General features: G+C 39.8%; 1 protein-coding gene and 1 non-coding gene across 4 annotated transcripts; both read left to right on the top strand.

Moving 5' to 3' along the window:
- The first annotated feature begins 10,638 nt into the window (after nucleotides 1-10,638).
- Nucleotides 10,639-10,912, top strand: LOC116656908. Its single transcript, XR_004311915.1, has one exon. It is a non-coding gene; the product is annotated as a small nucleolar RNA U89 (small nucleolar RNA).
- Nucleotides 10,913-12,600: 1,688 nt separating this feature from the next.
- Nucleotides 12,601-15,438, top strand: ATP5MC1 (ATP synthase membrane subunit c locus 1). Of its 3 annotated transcripts, none has more exons than XM_006176410.3 (5): nucleotides 12,601-12,792; nucleotides 13,351-13,398; nucleotides 14,262-14,339; nucleotides 14,696-14,874; nucleotides 15,221-15,438. In XM_006176410.3, exons 2-5 carry the CDS (start codon nucleotides 13,360-13,362, stop codon nucleotides 15,333-15,335), a joined length of 411 nt encoding a protein of 136 aa, XP_006176472.1. In that variant the 5' UTR covers nucleotides 12,601-12,792; nucleotides 13,351-13,359; the 3' UTR covers nucleotides 15,336-15,438. The 3 variants fall into 3 exon arrangements, with proteins under 3 accessions (XP_006176472.1, XP_006176471.1, XP_032313709.1); XM_006176409.3 differs by having other exon boundaries at nucleotides 12,601-12,862; XM_032457818.1 differs by lacking the exon at nucleotides 12,601-12,792 and having other exon boundaries at nucleotides 13,327-13,398.
- Nucleotides 15,439-20,781: the final 5,343 nt, after the last annotated feature.

The following is a 20,781-nucleotide window of genomic DNA, read 5'->3' as shown; positions in this document are numbered from 1 at the left end:
CTTTTGAATTTCTTATAAACTGAAAGTTAGATCTAAAGGCTTAATGGTTTCCAGGTAAATGACTTTGAGTAAATTTATGATAAATGATGTATATTTCATATTGCATCTCATCATAAAACACAATATCTGGTGATATTGATGTGACAGCACTATTGGACACTGGTTCAGGGTAGGGATAGCCTAATCTCTTTATTATAAATTACGTTTCCCCCTTGTAACTAGAAAGTAACCTGCATGCTGTTACTCTGGCACTACATGATGTCCAGTTCCCTATCTGCTCCTCCTGATGGTTCTAAACCAATTCATAATCTTTGACTGAATAATCTCATAGGGTTTGCAGAATGATGATGTTGAAATTCTAGATTACTCCAGAAGGTTTTTCATTATCAACTCAATCTACTTGATTATTCTAAACTGCAGTTCCCACTCGAAAGGCAAGACAAATGCTTATTTATTTTAATTACCAATTTCCAAAGTAAGTTTTCATTAAACAGCCACTTAAAATGGTGGCAAGTAACTATGTTCTTAAATACACTCTATTCATAATCTTTCACTCCTACCAATCCACAAAACGACTCTTGTTAAGTTCACCAATGACCTCCAGATGGCTAAATTCAGAAGTCAAGTCTAGTTCTCATCTGATTGATCTCTCAGCAGCAGTAGAGACAGTTGGTCACGCCTTCCTTGAAACACTTTCTTCGTTTTACATTCAAGACCCCACTTTGCCTTAATTATCCCCCTATTTCACTAGCCATTCCTTGTAAGACTCCTTTGCTTGCTCCCTGCATTTCCCTGATCTCTTCATATTGGGGTGCCTAAACCTCCCTCCTTGGACTTCTCTCTCTACACTCATTCTTTTTATAACCTTGAACCAAAAGGTATCTTTTTATTGTTAATTTATATAATTGATTTGTCAAAGTAAATGTAATGTATGTTCATTATAAACAATTTAGAAAATGCAAAAAAGTAAAAAATAGATTAATTAAGGCATCTGTTACCTTGTAACCTAAAAATCCAGAGGAAACCATTGTTCATAGATACATTTTTCAGATCATTCAGTTCCTCTCTCTCTGGCTAGAAGTTGTGACATGCCATTAAAAGGTACTTACATATCACTTGGATATATTTTCTCCTACTGTAGTTTGTGTATCTGTGTGTGTTCTGTGATACACATACAATATTAAAATTGTGGTAAAATGTACATAACAAAGTTTACAATTTTAACGATTTTTAGGCGTACAAACCAGTGGCATTAAGTACATTCACATAGTTGTGCAACCTAAAATATGTAGTTTTAAATCTCTGTAAATTTTTTCATAATTCACGTAACCATACAATTTACCCATTCAAAGCATACAATTCAACAGCTTTTAGTTTATTCACAGAGTTGGGCAATCAGCACCACAATCAAGTTTGGAACATTTTCATCACTTTTAGAAGAAACCCCATACCCGTTAGCAATCACTCCTCATTCAGCCCAGCCCCTGGCCACCACTAATCTACTTTCTGTCTATATATTTGCCTATTCTTGACACATTCTATATAAATAGAATCACATAATATGTGACTTTTGTGCCTGGCTTCTGTCACTAAGCATAATGTTTACAAGTTAATTCAATGTTGTAAAATTTATCAGTACTTCATTCCTTTTTATAACCAACTAATATTCCACTGTATGGGTATGCTATGCTTTATTTAACCGTTCATCAGTTGATGGAAATTTGGGGTGTTTCCACTTTGGGGCTAGGATGAATAAGCTGCCATAAACATTTGTGCACAAGTTTTTCTATGGATATACACTTTAAATTTATTTATTATAAGTATAGCTGATTTACAATGTTGCATTGGTTTCTTCTGTACAGCAAATTGATTCAGTTACACATATATACTTTTTCATATTCTTTTCATTACAGGTTATTACAAGTTGTTGTTTATCTACTCTGTATATAGTAGTTTGTATCTGCTAATCTCAAACTCCCAATTTATCCCTCCCCCACCTTTCCCCTTTGGTAACCGTAAGTTTGTTTTCTATGTCTGTTTTCTCTTTCTGTTTTGTAAATAAGCTCATTTGCATCATTTTTTGAGATTCCACATATAAGTGATATCAAATGATATTTGTCTTCCTCTGTCTGACTTACTTCACTTAGTATCATAATCTCCAGGTATGGACACACATTTTGATTTCTCTTTCATTTCTGGGTATATACTAAAGTGGAATTGCTAGGTCATATGGTAATTCTATGCTTTGAGAAACTGCCAAACTATTTTCCAAAGTGGCTGCACCATTTTATATTCCTAACAGCAGTGCATGAGGGATGCGCTGAGGGTTCTGAATTCTCCATATCTTCACCAACACTTGTTATTTTTTTTGTCTTCCTGAGTATGCCCATCATAGTGGGTATAAGTGGTATCTCACTGCAGTTTTGATTTGTATTTCAATTAATGGCAAATGACTGAACATCTTTTCATGAGCTTATTGGCCATTTGAATATCTTTTTTGGAGAAATGTCCCTTCAGATCCTTTGCCCATTTTAAAATTGGTTATTTGATTTTTTATCGTTAAGTTGTAAAAATTCTTCATATATCCTAGATATGTCTCATCAAATATATGATTTGCAAAATTTTCTTGCATTCTGTGGGCTGTCCTCTCACAAACTTGAAGGTATCCTTCAAAAAACAAAAGTTTTTCATGTTGATCATGTTGAGTTTATCTTATTTTTTTGTTACTTGTGCTTTTGGTGTCATATCTTAAAAAAATAGTCTCTAAGCCAAGGTCATGAAGATTTACATCTCTTTTTCTTCTAAAGTATTATAGTTTTAACTCTCATATTTAGGTCTGTCATCCATTTTGAATTAATTTTTGTACACGGTGTGAGGCAGGAGCTCAACTTCATTCTTTTGCATGTGGATATCCAATTTTTCCCAGAACCATTTGTTGACACTAGTATTCTTCCCACACTTCCCACTGAGTTGTCTTAGAACTCTTGTTGAAAATGAGTTAACTACAACAAGGATTTATTTCCGGATTCAATAATTACATTGATCTATTGTCTAACCTTATGCTAGTACCACACTGTCTTGATTACTGTAGTTTGTAGAACTTTTGAAATTGGCAGGTGAGAGTCCTCAGACTTTGTTCTTCTTTTTCAAGACTGTTTTTGCTGTTCTGGGAACCTGGATTTTCATATGATTTTTAGCATCAGCTCTTCAATTTCTGTAAAGAAGTCAGCTGGGATTTTGACAGAGATTGCACTGAATGTGTAGATCAGCTTGGGGAGCAATGTCATTTTAACAAAGTTAAGTCTTCCAATCTATGAACCTGGGATGTCTTCTTTAATTTCTTTCAATGATATTTATACTTTTTAGTGTACAAGTCTTATACTTATTTTACTAAATTAATTTCTGATAATTTTATTTTCTTTAATGCTATTGTAAATCAAACTGTTTTCTTAATTTCCTTTTTGGTCGTTCGTTGCTACTATATAGAAACACAGTTGATTTCTGTGTATTGATCTTGAGTTCTGCTACATGCTGAACCTGTTTATTAGTGCTAATAGATTTGGGAGAATTCCTTAGGAGTTTCTATATACAAGATCACGTCATCTGCAAATCGGTATGGTTTTATTTCTTCCTTTCTAATACAGATGTCTTTTATTTCTTTTTCATTTCTAATTTTGGTACATTGGCTAGACCCTCCAATACAATGTTGACTAGAAGCAGTAAAAGCAGAAATCTTTGTCTTGTTCCTGCTCTTACGGGGAAAGTATCCAGTCTTTCACCATTAAGTATGATGTTAGCTGTGGGTTTTTAATAGACAGCCTTTATCAAGTTGAGGAAGTTCCCTTCTATTCCCAGTTTATTGAATTTTTTATCACGAAAGGATGTTGGGCTTTGTCAAATGCTTTTTCTGCATCTATTGAGATGGTCATGTGGATTTTGTTCTTTATTCTATTAGTATGTTGTATTGCATTAATTGTTTTTGTATGTTTGACACAACATTGTAAAATGACTATAACTCAATAAAAAATGTTTAAAAAAATTGTTTTTGTATGTTCAACCAACCTTGCTTTCCTAGGATAAATCCCATTCAGTCATGGCATATAATCCTTTTTATGTGTTGCTATATTTGGTTTGATGGTATTTTGTTGAAGGCCCTTGCATCCATATTCATAAAAGATACTGGTCTGTAGTTTTCTTGTGATGTCATTATCTGGTTTTGGTATCACGGTAATGCAGGTCCCATAGAATGAGTTGAGAAATGTTCCCTTCTCTTCTATCTTTTGTAAGAGTTTGTGAAGGATTGATACTAGTTTTTTAAATGTTTGGTAGAATTCACTAGTGAAGCCACCCGGGCCTGGGTTTTCCTTTTTGTGACTTTTTAAAAATTACTAATTCAATCTCTTTACTTGTTATAAGTCTGTTGAGATTTTCTATTTCTTTTTGAGTCAGTTTCAGTAGTTTGTGTCTTTCTAGGAACTTGTCCATGTCATGTAAGTTATCTAATTTATTGGCATATAATTGTTCATAGTATTCCCTTATAATCCATTTTATTTCTGTGAGGTCAATAGTGACATTTCCTCTTTCATTCCTAATTTTAGCAGTTTGTCTTCTGTTTTTCTTGGTTAGTCTACCTAAAGGTTTGTCAATGTTGTTAATTTTTCAAAGAATCAACTTTTAGTTTTGTTGATTTTCTCTATCATCTATTCTCTGTTTCATTTATTTCCATGCTATCTTTATTATTTCCTTTCTTCTGCTTGCTCTGGGTTTAGTTTTCTCTTCTTTTTCTAGTTTCTTGAAGTAGATTGGGTTGTTGATTTGAGATCTTCCCTTTTTTTGTTTGTTTGGGGTTTTTTTGGTTTGTTTGTTTGTTTGTTTGGGGGGTAATTAGGTTTATTTATTTAGTTAGTTATTTTAATGAAGGGTACTGGGGATTGAACCTAGGACCTTATGCATGCTAAGCATGTACTTTAACCACGGAGCTATACCCTCCCCCTGAGATCTTCCTTATTTTTTAATATAGGTATTTATAGCTATAAAATTACTTCTAAGTACAGCTTTAGCTGCATCCTATGAAGTTTGGTACATTGTGTTTTTGTTTTCAGTTATCTCAAAGTGTTTTCTAATTTTCATTGAGGCTTCCTGTTTGACTCATTAATTATTCAGGGACATATTTTCTAATTTCCACATATTTGTGAATTTCTTCCCTGTGTCAAATAGATGTTTCTAGTATGTCATTTTAACTCTCTTGTTGTTTCTTTTACTGTATTTTAAAAAGTTACTTTCTTAATGGTTATCCTGAAGATTATAATTAACATCTCAACTTAAAATAATGTGGTTCAGATTAATACTAACTCTTTTTTTCTTTTCCCCTTAATGGGGGCACTGGGGATTGAACCCAGAACCTTGTGCACACTGAGTACACACTCTACCACTGAGCTATATCCTCCACCCCCAGATTAATACTAACTTAATTTTGATAGCATACAAAAACTTTACTCCAGGATAGCTTAACTCCTTGCCCTCTCCTTTCTATTATTACTGTCTTATAAACTACATTTTTAGATATTAAGAACCCTATTAACACAACTTTATAATTATTGTTTTATATAATTGTCCCTTTTTCTCTTTTTTTAATTGCAGTATAGTCCGTTTACAATGTGTCAACTTCTGGTGTACAGCATAATGTTTCAGTCATACATATAAACACATATATTCATTTTCATATTCTTTTTCATTGTAGGTTACTAAAGATATTGAATGTAGTTCCCATGCTATACAGAAGGAACTTGTTTATCTATTTTGTATTTAATGGTTAGTATGTAATTGTCTATTAAATCAGGTAGAAGAGAAGAATTATTAAAAAATACATTCATATTGTCTTTTATATTTACCTATCTATTTACTTTTGCTAATGCTCTTTATTTCTTCATGTGGATTTGAATTACTGTCTAGGGCCCTATCATTTCAGCATTAAGAACTTCCCTTTAGTATTTCTTGTAGGGCAATTCTGTAGTGATGAATTTTCTCAGTCTTTATTTATCTGGGAGTGTCTTAATTTCTCCTATGGCCTTTCAAGGATATTTTTGCTAGATATAGAGCTCTTGGTTGACAGTCCTTTTCTTTCAGCACTTTAAACGTGTTCTCCCACTAACTTCTGGCCTCCATAGTTTATGGTGAGAAATCAGCTGTTAATCTTATTGAGGATTCCTTGTCCATGATGAGTCACTTTTCTCTTGCTGCTTTGAAGTCTCTCTCTTCATCTTTGTCTTTTGACAATTTGGCTACCATATGCCTAGGTGTGATACACTCTTTGATGATCTCATCTAGTCTCAGGATGTTAAATGCCAACTATGTACTGATGATTCCCAAATACATATTTCGAGCCCAGATTTCTCCTAGACCCCACACTCATATATTCAAATGCCTAAATGTTGTCCCTCACTTGAAATGTATAACAGTCATCTCAAACTTAATATGATAAAATTGAAATCTTAATCCCACTTTCCAAGAAAAAAAAAAAAACCTTGCTATAATCATGGTCAAACTTTATCTCAGTTAATGGCAACTCCATTATTCCAGCTATTCAAGCTAGAAGCCTTGAAGTCATCTTTAATTCCTCTCATTCTCTTATCCTTGTCATTCATTAATAGTGGTTATGTTGTCTCTACCTTCAAATTAAAACCAGAATCCTATCATTTCTTACCACTTCCACTGCTACCATCTTGGCAAAGCCACACTATCTCTCATCTAAGTTATTACAATAACCACCAGTTGGCATCCCTGTTTGTCCCCCTGTCTCCCTACCTCTACCTCAATACTCAATTCTCAGTTATACTTTTAAAACATAAGTCAGACTATGTCACTTCTCTACTCAAAACTCTCTAATGAGTCACAGTTTCACTCAGAGTAAAAGCCAAAATTCGTATAAAGCTAACATTTACAAGGCCTCCTCTCCCACCCCTACTCCTACCACCATTATCTGTCTGACTTCAGCTCCAATGATGCGCCCTCTTGCTCCCTCCTCTCTATTCAAACTGGTCTATCCCTATTCCTAGAATATGTTAATCAGGCTTTTGCCACAGGGCCTTTGTACTTGCTGTTCTTTCAGCCTGGAATATGTTCTCCCCAGATATCCTTATGCCTTACCACCTCTCCTTCAAGTCTTTGTTCAAATGTTACCTTCTCAGTGAAACTTTCCATTGTAGATAAATTGTTTTTTCTCTGTGGTAGCTTTTAATATCTTCTCTTTGTAGAGTGGTCTGCAGTTTGACTAAAATGGGAATAGTAGTGGATTTTTCTTTTTCTATATAGCTGTTGTACTTGGGATTTGTTGAGATTCCTAAACCAAAGGATTCGTGTCTTTCAACAGTCTGTAAATTTCTCAGCCATTATATTTCCAAATACTGACTCTTTCCCATTTTCTCTATTCTCTCCTTCTAATATTCTAATCAGATGTATGTTAGCTCTCATTCTGCCTTCCATGTCCCTTTACCTCCTTTTCATACTTTTGATCTTTTATTTCTTTGTATTTGAACCTGAATAATTTTCTCAGACCTATTTTCAGCTGAACTTCAATTGTCATTAATCTCTTTTTTAGCCTATCCGTTAAGTTTTTTCTTAATTTTAATTACTATGCTTTTCATTCTTTAAAGTTCCATTTATTTCTTTTTCAAATCTGCAAGTTCTTTTTTATACCATCTTGATTTTTTTCTTTATGTCTTTGTAAACATACTTAGTTTTAAATAACAATAAACACATCTGTGACACTATGTCTGGGTACTTTATAGATACTAATTTGTTTAATCCTCATGACAACCCTGTGAAAGGAAGTGGTGGAAAGAGAAATTAATCAACTTGCCCAAGATCACCCGGACAGTAAGTAGAAGGCCTGGACTAGAATACTGGCAGTCTGGCTTTAAAGTCCATACTCTTAATCACAATATTTTACTACCTCCTGTAAGCTGAGTTGCCATCTGAATATTGTGTTACCAGAAATTCGTGCTTTTTGTTATGTTTGCTGATCCTTGCTCATTGTGGATTGTTTCTTTGTGAAGATCACTTTTCAGTTACTGTGGGAGTTCTGCATGGGCCCAGAGGAGTTTTACATTGTTTTGTCCCAGGGACATCCCCAGCCTAGAACCACTTTTAATGTCAATTCCTTAGCTTGGACATTCCTGGACACAGGGTAAAGATTTGAATCCAACATAAAGTATAATCTTGTCATTATAAATTCTCAGGAAAGTTTTTTGTCCCCACCCAGACCCAAGAATAGGCAGACAAGCTTCCTTCTTACCTCCCTGTGAATGGTAGTCCACATCTGAAGTCCATCCTTCAAAAGGTGTAGCCTTTTGAGGATCTTAGCTTTATTTAGAAATTTCAATTCTAACTCCTTATCTTATACAGATCCGAAACCCTTCTCTCCCTATAGGGGATTAAAACTCAAGTCACTTAATTTCTGTGACTGATACCCCTTTCTCTATCCCACTATATTCCCAGCCATGGCGGCTTCAGTTTAATATTACATGTTTACTGCTTTGGTTTTATGTTCTCTCTTTGTTTTAGGTCCCTAAGGACTCGCCTTACTTTCTTGTGAGCTCAGCTATGCATTTAAAAGCTAGCATTTATCACCATGAATCATCTCTCTCCTTACCCCCACCAAAGAAATTCTCCTTTTATATTTGTTACCATTGTTGTTACAGAATATATCATCACCAGCTGGGTCATTTGGCAAAGGAGGTATTTTTTCAGACTGTGGGAAATTGGTAATTTGGATATAATATAGAATACATTTTCTTTTAGCTGTCAAAAACAAGGCTCTGCATTTAAAAATATACTTGTTATATTTTATGTAACGTTTTTAGGTGTGTGGCAGAGGATTTTCAGAATACTTGGTCTGGCCATATTGCCAGAAATGGAAATGTGGCAGTCATATTTCAGCTGTGCCCTGGCCATGACTGACTGGTATACCAAACTCTCCTGTGTTTTTACACATACTGTTCACTCTGCCTGGAAGAGTGTCATCCATTGTCACTCTCTCCCTTGATCTATCTAGCCAACATGTTTATCCTCAAAACTCAGCCCAAAAATCTTTTTTTCTTTTCAAAAAGACCTTCCTTGTTTCTCTCCAGATGGACTTAGTCCCTCCCTTCTTTGTATTTTGCAGGTAGTTTTCTTGTTGTGCTTATTAAGGTAATAGCTTTAAGCATTTATTTACCTATTTATTTTCTTGCTAATTCTGAGTTTCTTTAGTGTGAAAACTGGTTTTATTCATCTGTGTACTTCCAGCACCAAGTGCGGTGCTTGGAGCTGTTAAGTGCTCAGAAATGAACTTCTAAAGGAAGAGTGAAGAACTGGGCTCAAAGGAAGTGAAGATGTGAAATGAGACTCTGGGTGGAAGAGGTGGGTTTTGAAGAGAGTCAGAAATGCTTTTGGAAAGAGGGACCTGATGGCTTACTACCCACAAGTTTACCCTTTGTCACCTTCATCAAAAGCTTTTCTGCCTACTCAGAAATTCTCTCAGAGTTCTACAGAATTTTTTGGGCCTCTCCAAGACAGCTGGTACAACCCCCAAGATGTCAGATCTGGATTTGAGGTTTCCCAACTGCCTTCCAATTCCCACAGCTTCTCCAAGTTTACCAGCACCTTTTACTTCAATAATTAAATGAGCACCTCCACATGTACTAGCTCATTTACTCATAACAATACTGTTGACAAAGAGTTATCTCCCATTTATAGATGACAACAGAGCCTTAGAGAGGTTGAGTCTTGCCCCAAATCACACAACAGTAAGTAGCAGCAGTGCTAGGATCTGAATCCTGCTTATTTAACTCCAAAATCCACATTCTAAACATGGCACTGAACTGCCTGATTTCCAGCAGGTCATAGGATAAACTTGACAATTTTGAATGTGTGCTATGAGTAGAGCTGTGTGATAAATCTGCTTATGAAAAAAAAAATTAATATGTGGAGACAAAGTTAGGGATGACCCCATGAAAATATAACCTGTCCTAGAGTAGTAACAGGCAGGGAATATTCACCAAACACAGACCTATGCCTGGCATTTATTTTATCTCATATTTCTATAAGGTAAGTAGTATTAACCTTGTTTTATAGGTTCTCCAGTTTTAGGGAGGCTCAAGAGCTAATGGTTAAATGTTTTGGACCCAGACCTACCTCGGTTCAAATACTGATTTCACTTCTTACCAAATATGCCAAACTTGAAAAAAGATGTTCTGTAACATGGAGAAATCTGTAAAATGGGGATAATAATACCCACTTAAAGGATTTTTGTAAGGATTAAATCCTATTACAGGTGAATGAACCTAACACAATGCTTGCCATGTGATAAGTCCTCGACAAATGGTAACTTATTGCACTAAAGTCAAAAGAGATTTGGTAATCTGCTCAGATACACATATCCAGTTATACGGTAGAGCCAGGATAGGAACTCAAGTCTTCATGATTTCAAAACTCCACATTCTTTCCATTATACAATTTTGGCAGGATATCTGAAGTCTCAATCTTATATTTTTTCTGAGTCCAGAGTCTTGACTTTCCAGATTAGCATAATTGTTAATATATTTCTATTATACATTTAATACATACTCATAAAAATATAAATCAGTCTTATTACATCATCTAGAATTAACTATTAATACTGTTTTATTTTCTTTTCATCTTTTTTCCATTTTTTTTCACAATACTACACAGTTCTGCACTTCCATCTTTAAAATTTGCCTTACATCATGAAATTTTTCTCAGTATAAAATACTCCTGAAACATGGCTTTACTGGACTTGCCTCAGTTTCTGCAGCTTCCTCCTGTTCCTGGCAGCTGCCTGCAGGGAATTTCACAGGTAGGGACCAAAATAGGGCCAGGCACAAGCCTCCTGAATGCAATCTTGGATCTGACACCCCAGAGGAGGGCTGGGGTGAGGGGAGTAAGGATGAGGCCAGGGATTGAGACTTGACCTTGGGTGAACACTTTACCCCACCATACTTGCCTCAGAGAAGCACTAGGCAAGAACTCTGGCTACATCAAAATAGCACAAGATCCGGGCAGCCCAGAACATCTACAAGATAATCACTCCATCACAGAATCCTATCTATCTCACCGCTGACAAGCTTGTACTGAACCGACAGCATAAAAATTTCACCTCATGAAAAAGTTTCACCTCAAAGTGATAGCTACATCAAGGGTAATAATTGAGCCTGGTGATCAAGAACTCAACTCACAGAGAAGTGGATCTCTTTCTCCTCTGGTTTTTGAGGACGCAGTTTGGGGTTTAGTACACCCTCATGCTGCCTCAGTATCATGTGATGGTCCCCTCTGCATCTGCCCTCCAACTCTTTTTGAATAAATGACAACTGACTCATTTTCAGAGAAATGACTAACCTCCCTTATGTTGGCCAGGGGTGTTGGGGTAGTGTGTGATGTCTCGGTGATTTTCTAGTGTTGGTTCTTCCCTCGAGGCTGAGAGATGACAACCATCATTCCAGGAATTCTTAATAAATTTTTATTATTTAAGCTGAAAAACAAACAAACAAAAAAGATTATTTTAAATGTCTGCTTATTTCATCAAGTGAAATTATCATAAATCACTTAACTATTTATCATTTACTTGTTTCCAATTTTGATAAACTCTGCAATGTACATCCTTTGAAGAAAATCTTTGCATTTCTGATTTTTTTCTCCAGGATAGATTTCTGTAAGTGATATTCTGCGTCAAAGAGGATGGAGAGTTTAAAGGCTCCCAATTCCTCAAGAATTTCTGGGTCAAACAGGATGGACCATTCAAAGCCTTTCAGTCAACAATGCCAAACTGCTTTCAAGAAAAGTTCCAACTCATACTCTCACCAGCAGTACAGAAGTGCCTGGCTCACATTAATGAAAAGAACTGTGTTCTTTCGATAAATGTGAAATGTTCAGTTTAAACTTCTATTTCTTTGAATAGTGAAGCAGAACATTCTTTCCTCCCATTTATATTTCTTCTTCAGTGAACTACCTGTTCCTATCCTTTGGTCGGTTCTCTATCAGGGTATTAAGTGTTTTATCCTTAGAATGTTGTTTTCACAACACGAAAGTATTTTTTTTAAAAAACAGAAACCAACTGGTTGCTAGTACATGACTGCTCAACACCAGCAAAGGTCCACATAAGCGCGTTCGCCCACTAGCGAAGTTCCGAGCCAGCAATCGTTCTTTAAGCTCCCCAGCGGACGCTACGCTTCCTCGAATCACTAGCGCGCGAATTGCTGCAAAGGCTTTGGCTCTCCCAGCCTCGGGAAGAACGTCTCGCGGGATCTCTGCCGTCCGGGGATGGGGCGGGGCGTGGAAACTGAGGGGGCTGACCAGACTACAAATCCCAACATGCAACGCGCCTCAAGGCTCGAGCGCTCGAATGAAGGCTAAGGTCCAAGGTCATGTGTCTTTCTGCGGAAGGCGTCCGGTCATCTCTCCCACGCCTTTTTCTGCAGCTTTCCACCTTGGCCGCCATTTTGTGCGGGATGTTACGGAACCTCTGAGTCCAGCCGACTCTATGGTCGAGCACTTCAGGGATTGACCAATCGGAAGCCAGATCTCGAAGAAAAACCCCGCCTTTACCCGCATGGAGGCGGGAACTGCCACGAAGCTCCTGTGGAGACAAAGGAAGAAGCTGCGGAAAACCACTAAGAAAGGAGGACTTGAGGATGTTAACCAATGAAGGCGTGGGGGATTGCGGCCAATGAGAGTGGGGGGAGCCCCGGACACGTGGGTCTGTAGCTGAGCTCTGAGTCCTAGGGCTAAAGCCGGGAGGTGAGTCAGTCACCTTGAGCCGAGCGAGCGCTGTGGTCCTAGCAGGGGCAGCAGGGCAGTGGGAGTGCAGGTGACTTGGGGCCGAAAGCCATCAAGCGGCAGGGTTATGTGGAGGGGAATTTGCCCCTCGGGCCGGGAAAGGCGATGGGGGTCTATAGCCTTAACAATGTTAATTACCAACGGTAATGATCGATTAACTGTCCCAGCAGGCCATGGACAGCTGTGTAAAATGGGCAGGAGCCTGAGCGGCACCTGCCCAGTTTCTGCCTCCAGTCTTCCCGGGAGACCATTCTCTTTGGGCAACATTTCCCTCCTGGGGCTCGGGCCTCCTTCCTCTACTTTCGATCTCCATGACCTTCCTTTGCAGACCTGTCGCTCTAAAAGTGGTGGACCGGGAGTTCGCGCTGTCCCTCTGACCTCTAATGTTCTCCTCAGCTGGGGCACGGTTCGAGGAAGAGCGTGGTCCGGGGACGACGGGCCGGGTGAAGGGGACGACCGAAGGTCGTCACTATAAGCAAACAACCAGGCTGTCAATGGATTTTTTTTTTCCTTCTGCAGACTGAAAAAATGCAGACCACCGGGGCGCTACTCATTCCTCCTGCTCTGGTAAGCTGCTCCTCCGGGGTGGGAGACTTCATTGTTTAATGAATGAATTGAGAGGAGCTTGGCATCCTGATGATGTTGCCCCTTTAGGGAAGCTGTGGGATGTGATGCAGTTAACCTCTGATTACTTGGGCCTGTAAATCAATCTGTCTTGGCTTTGGAATGTGTTGAGAGTCTGCATCTGACCTTTACCCCTAGTCTGGCTTGGCCATAGCCGGACAGTCCACTGAAACAATGATTCTCAAATTTGGCTGCACATTGGAATCACCTAGGGAGCTTTTAAAAATCCTGATGCCCAGGCTGCACCCTGCGAGGTGGGATCCATGCATCTGTATTAGGACTGCTAAATTATATTTCTTGAAATAGCGCAAGAAAGCCTCCTTACAGGAGTCTCTGCTTAGGTGGTTGTTTCAGGAACCTCAGCTGACTTACTGACCCACTCCATTCAGAATGTGTAACAGTGACTGCATTTTAGCATAATAATATTTTCCCGTTCTGATTTCTTTGGTGATCTGGATATAAACCTTCTTTCCTGTACTTGGTTTGATGTTAGTGTGGCGTTTTGTTCCATTCTGAATTACTGATAAGGGCTGTGCCCATGGAAGTGAATTTTATCACTCAGTTTTAAATGGGAAGGTTGCTACTGCTGACTACACCAGGGTCTCAGGACAGCTGTCTCTGGTGCAGGCCTGACTGGTACACATAGGACTACATTAACTGACCTTGAAACAGAGTAGGCTTGTTTTATTTATAATATTTGTAGTTACTTTTCACAGAAGCTCAGCAATTAGGGCTTTTTGGTTTGTTTGAAGGGTTTTTTTTTTTTCTTGCCTGATTTAGGGGAGTGTGTCTTTCTGATTTTATAGATCCGCTCTTGTACCAGGGGTCTAATCAGGCCTGTGTCTGCCTCCTTCCTGAGTAGGCCAGAGATCCCATCTGAACAGGTAATGGAGAATGGGTCCTCTTAAGAATTTCCTTAGACTGGGGAACTTTAATTAAGTTGAGTTGCCTTTGGGCCAAAGTGGGGGGAGTGTTAGAGAATCTGTGGTGCTTTAATAGTTCTGAGTAGGTGAGGTTCTTGGAAAAGTGAAGTTTCCCTAGCCCTACCTGGAAATGGACCCTAAAACTAATTCCCAGCATGCTCTGCAGTCTGAGCATTCCGCACTTCCTAAGCAATTTGTCAACAATTTCAGGGCTCAGGTGGGTGGGATGGGGGGTGGAGTCAGCCACCTGTCCTTGTGCCTCACTATCTCTCTTCCTCTCTCTCTTTCTCTCCTTCCCTCTCTACCCCTCCTTCTAGCCTTCCAACAGCAGCATCCCGCTCCAGGTGGCCAGGCGGGAGTTCCAGACCAGTGTTGTCTCCCGGGACATTGACACAGCGGCCAAGTTTATTGGTGCTGGGGCCGCCACAGTTGGTGTGGCTGGTTCGGGGGCCGGCATTGGAACAGTGTTTGGCAGCTTGATCATTGGCTATGCCAGGTAAGTTGGGGTGGCCTCAAGCATCTCCTACTGTAAATTTCACCCTATTTGGAGGAAGCTTCAGCAGAGATCCTTCTAGCTTTGAGTTGATTTCATCTACCTGTTTTTTTCCAGTGGCCTCTGAATCAGAATTTAAATAAATATGTTTCCAGCCTGGCTCATTTAAACTCACCATGTTGGTACTCTGCCTGTCTGTCCAGTCCCCACGATATATGCAAGCTAAGCCCTCTCCCAGTTTCAGCACTCCCCATTCACTTCACCTGCCTGCATCCTCCATCACCATCACCCATGACCCATGCCCTCACCCCTTCCTTCCCTTGGGCTAGCTTCGGTCTCTCCCCGGCAGGAACCCGTCTCTGAAGCAGCAGCTCTTCTCCTATGCCATTCTGGGTTTTGCCCTGTCTGAGGCCATGGGACTCTTCTGTTTGATGGTTGCCTTCCTCATCCTTTTCGCCATGTGAGGCTCTGTGGAAGTCGCCTACCCATCCCTGCTGCTTCGACCCCAGGCCATGCCCGGTGCTGGAGTGTGCTAAGCTTTACCATTAAACAGGACGTTTCTCTAAACCCATATGCCTGCGCCTCTGTCCTTTGCCCTTGGGTAAGGCCTTCATGGAAAGGCGGGACAAGGGAAGTGGGATTGGGTCAGCCATTGGTGATTAGGGTCTCCTCAGGAGTGAGAAGCAGCATTGGTGTGACTAAGAACATCTCCCGGGGGAGCATGGATTTGTGTAATATTATTGGTGTGATAATTTGTAAAATTTTTGAGGGGCTTAATTTGCACCAAGCTCTGTACCCAGTGTTTTACATTTGTTATCTCAACAACCCTATGAATTGTAAGTACAATGATTATACCTGTTTTGCAAATGAGGGGACTGATGCTTAAGGAAGCAAAATAACTTGTCCAACATCACAGACTGGTAAGTGGCAGAACTGGGGACTCCCCCCTCAGGCCGGCTTTAAACCTTTACCTGCTGTGCTGTCCCATCTGTTTTCGTTTTGGCCACACAGTTGAGGTAGCACAGATAGGGAAACTTCATCCCAAAGAAGTTGTATAGCACGTTAGAGGTGGAGGGAGCCTCCATCTGCCTGCACTTAGCCCCACCTGTAAGTTTCATTTTTGTTCCCAACTGGCCTTTCTTAGAGCGCCTAAACGTGCTTGAATAAAACAGATAAGGGACACGGTCTCTGTTCATGGGGGCTTTACAGTTTTTTATCCCTATCTTTGATAAGGATGAAAAGGGTGTTTCGGGGGGTGAACCAACTAACAAGTTGTTTACAGAGCTCCACACAGCATCTTCCTTGTGGTTTCAGTCTGTGCCCAGCAGGTGCCCCCAACTTGGCTACAGTGGAACTAAAGACCCAGGTAAGAGAAAGCTAGGCTGATATAATCACAGAATGAACTTAGGTGCTGGTAGATATTGTCTGCCCCAAATTGGGTGGTTTCAAAAGGAGTAATAACATAAGTGGCACCCATTTTTTGAAAACCTTATATCTCAACTTATTGCAAAACTGACTAGTGAGACCAAGAACATTCCTAATTAGTGTTAACACCTTCCAGCTGACGGGTAGCTAGCAAAAAGGGTTAAAACACCAAAATATGTGAGTCAAAAAGAATGGATTCAATTTATATGCAATTTAAAGACAGTCATACAGGTATTTAGGTGTTAAGCATCCTCCTAGGAGTCTTGGGAAATGCTAAGAAACCAACAGAGTGGAAACAATACTGAACAATGCCATAAATTGTTGACTATGTGGATACAAAAGCTACGTGCTGTAGAAGAGGAAAAGCCAGTGTTGGTTAGAACATCAGCTAACATTTGAGCACTCCTATGTCGGGTGCAGTGGTAAGTATTTTCAGTGAATAACTTCTAACATCCCTATGAAATAAGTCATTCTGTAAGTAAGGAAACAAGGGAGTCTCAGACATGAGGAATCCTGTGAAGGTCATACAGCTGGCTAGTAAAGCTGGGATTCAAACTCCAAACCCATGTTCTAATCACCGTGCCGCCTCATCTAGGGTTCAGTGACTTACTCAAGATCATACAGCAGGCCGGCGATTTCAATCCAAGTCCATCTAACATTCATCATGGTCTTCTACCACAGGATTTCTCACCCTTGGCACATTTGTGAGCAGATAATTCATTGCTGTGGGCCATCCCACGCGTTGTATGATGATGTTTAGCAACATCTCTGGCCTCTACCCACTTGATGCCGGTACCAACCTCTCCCCCAGTTGTAACAACCAACTGCCAAATGTCAGATATTGACAAATGTCTCCTAGCTGCAGGGCAAAAAAAAAAAAAAAAATCACTCCCATTTGAGAACTGCTGGTCTACCATGATCTGCTGTTTGTCCTCTTAGCCTCTTCACCTTAAGTAACATTCTCAAGATTGTCTACAGCAAACCAGTGACAGAACCTGAAGCAGAGCCCAGGAAACTCAGGGCCAAAGAGAAGGAATTGGACTGAGGTTAAACTGGCAGCTTAAATCACCAAGGCTGCAATGGATTAACTGGTAATGTTGTTATGCAAGTAGAATGCAGCAACCTTTACGAGTGTCAGGCTGGCATCCCCTCCAGGCCTCTGCCCTCTGGAGATAATCAAGGAGCAGCCCCCAGGGAAGATGGTTGTCTTATTTCCTGTGAAACTCCAGGAGCCTATTTTTTGCCAAGGGGCTGGTAAGAATTTCCCTTCATCATGGGCTCCAAATAGCTTTATAATTGCCGGACTTACAAATCATAATCAGCAGGGTTGGGAGTGTGATTGGTGGGCCCATGGAGCCTTGGAGAATCAATGGAGAATACTCTCTCACCTCCAACCAGGCAATTAGTCCATTACCACTGAGGTTTTTTTAAACTAAGGTCTATGGCCCATGGATGGAGCCATTTTGCTTAGTGCAAAATGTTAGTGAGTGGATACAGAGGTGCATTGTTCTTGGGAGAGGGTCCATTGTTTTCATTATACTCTAAGAAGGATGACCATAAGACATCACTACTGCCTCAAGAGTGCAGCATGGTGGCAAAGAGCATTGACTTGGGAGAGGGGAATGCAAATCTCAGCCCTGCTACTTCCTAACTGGGAAGTTAATTATCTCCTCTCAGCCTTGATTTCCTCATCACTGAAATGGGGATGAGAACAATTCATGGTTGTTGTGACAACGAAATAAGATAATACAGGTAAATATAGGCAAATAATGATATATGCAATGTATACATGTACAGTATTAATGAGATATATGTAGTATAAGATATTAATGGGAGGTGTATAATGAGATAACATAATGCATGTATTATTAAATTTAAAAATATAGATCTTAAAATCAAAAGCCTCAAAACAGTTCAAGTTATGATTTTTCCTTTTAGTCCCCAATTTATGACCTAGATGGGAACTCCATCTTTCCTTGGCATTAAGCCCAAGACAAATGGCTAGGACAGGAGTTAGGTGGTATAGCTCAGTGGTAGAGCATGTGCTTAGCATACACTAAGCATGAGGTCCTAGGTTTAATCCTCAGTACCTCCATTAAAAAAAAAAGGCTAGGTCCTGGAGGGGAAGGATTGCTTCGGAGGGCAGTGGGACACAGGTCCTTGGGGAAAGGGAGAAGGATCTTCACAATGTATCTTTTTTAGAGAGGGTTGAGGCACAGCAGTGACCTGAACTCCAGGATACTTGCTGGCCTCTGTCCTTGGGCATGAGTGCTTGCAAGGAGCCATGAGCGAGGTGCCACTGAACTTTGTTACACTAAGAGATGGCTCAATGCAGGGAAGTCCAGTGCGCTGGGGAGGAGAGGCTTGGATCCAAATTCCTGCAGGAAGACCACTCAGTTGTGTCATCCATCCCCAGAAGGCATGGGAGTGGCTCCAGAGGGCAAGCTGCCAGGGAAAAGTAGCCAGGTGTTGCCTTGAAGAAGTCAGTGAGCACAGGACTAAGCACTGCCAGTTTCCTTGGGAGCTGGGGAACTGGTCCTTTAAGCAGCTGCAGCCCTTCAGGCTTTGACTTTTCTTTGTACAAGTTTGGCTCTTTGGAAAGAAAAGAGGAGGAGGTGAAATCTTGAAGACCCATGGCCAGGGGAAGGACCACTGGCTACCATGTCTTCATTTCCATTCTGTTTACCATTTCTGCAGTACTCAGTCAATGTCAGATCTCAGAGATACAAGACTGGTGCTCCATGCTTACTGCCCTAGAGATGTCATATGTAGTAGCGAGACAGATGAGTAACCAAACCACTAAAATAAAAAGTAGTGCGTGCTATAATAAAGGTATGAATTATTCCAGAGGATGGAGTAATTAAAAATTAGTAATTAATAATAATAATATGCCTAGAGGTGTTAAGGTTTAGCAGAGAAAGTAATATTCCAGCCAGCCTTGAAGATGAATAATAATAATAAGGGTTAGTAATTATTGAATATTTACTCTGGCCACATATTGTGCACATTCATAATCACATTATCTCTTTTTTATGGCTACTGTTATTTTACTAATGTTACTAATAGAGGAATAGAGGCTCAGAGAGTTTAAACAACTAGGATTTCCCCTAATAGACTAAAGGGAAAGGGTATTCCAGGTAGAGAATGTGAACACAGGCCTGGAGGAGAGAAGGCACAATGGGCAAGTGAGGTGACAATTATCTGGGCATTCCTTGCCACTTTACAGAACATTTCTAGAAATGCCACACTTAATCCTCAGAAAAATCCTGAGAGGTAGTAATTATCACTATCCTATGATGCAGGAGTAGGCTCAAAAAGGATATTTGCAGAGTGGTACAGATCAAAGGTTGAACCTTTCTCCTGGATTTAAGGTAAGTGGTTTTTGCTCATTGTCATATTACTTACGGACCTTGTACTTGAAAACAGTGGTCCAGTAGTAAGGTGGGGACCCATGAGGAATCCTCTCACCTCATGGGCCACCTTTGGGCCTCTGTAGTCTGTAGCCATGGAGAAGCTACGGAGTGGTGTTTTTCTTTGTGTGAGGTTATCCAGTGAGTTGACTTTTGAGCATCTTATTAAGTAAATAATACCCCAGCAAAATTCTGGAATCCTTTAAAAATGAATGAAATACATAGTTCAAATAGGCAGTCGGTGCACAGCACATTTGAAAGGTACAAAAAGGTATAAAGGTATATGTGTATGTTTGTGTGTACACACACATGCGCGCGCACACACACACACACACACACACTCTTTGGCCCATCTTGTCTACAACCAAACCGTCGAGGCAACCACTGTTGCCGGTTTATTGCATCTCCTTTCAGAAATACTTGGGCATCTTTATTATAGAGTGGTAAAACACAACAAAACATGAGATCTGTATAAAATATTGTATTGATTCATTCTGCTTCATGTTAAGTATCTAAGCTGTGTCAGGCCCTGTACTAGATCCATATCTAGAGTGCTAAGAACGGTGGGGGTGTGGGGTGGTATGAGGAGGGAGCAACAGGTACCAAAGGACCATAATTAATACAAGGTAAAATGTGGTAAGTCAGGGAGAGTTCCAAGCTGTGACTGTATCACATAGTGGTCAGAACGTTTTCTCTGACACAGATTTGGCTTGCTCTCAGTATAACCCATGTATAAGTGACCAAACCTCTGTAAGCCTCTCTTTCTGCATCTGTCAGAACAGACAAATAATAGTACTTACTTCACAAGGTTGTAGAAAGGACTAAATAAGACAAAGTAGGGGGTAGGGTATAGCTCAGTGGTAGAGTGCATCCTGGGTTCAATCTCCAGTACCTCCCTTTAAAAAAAAAAAGTATACATTACATAATGCCTGGTACATATTAGGCACTCAATAAATGTTAACTAAAAAAACCCAGTATTTTAGCTCCCAATAAATGCTGGCCATTATCATTCAACCCTACATTCCATTGTTGGAAAATTCACAAAACTGTGAAAACAGGACTTCTTTTTTTAAAT

Source organism: Camelus ferus, chromosome 16, assembly GCF_009834535.1.
Source record: "Camelus ferus isolate YT-003-E chromosome 16, BCGSAC_Cfer_1.0, whole genome shotgun sequence".
In the NCBI taxonomy this organism is placed as follows: domain Eukaryota; kingdom Metazoa; phylum Chordata; class Mammalia; order Artiodactyla; family Camelidae; genus Camelus; species Camelus ferus.
This window is presented reverse-complemented; position numbering and strand designations above follow the sequence as displayed.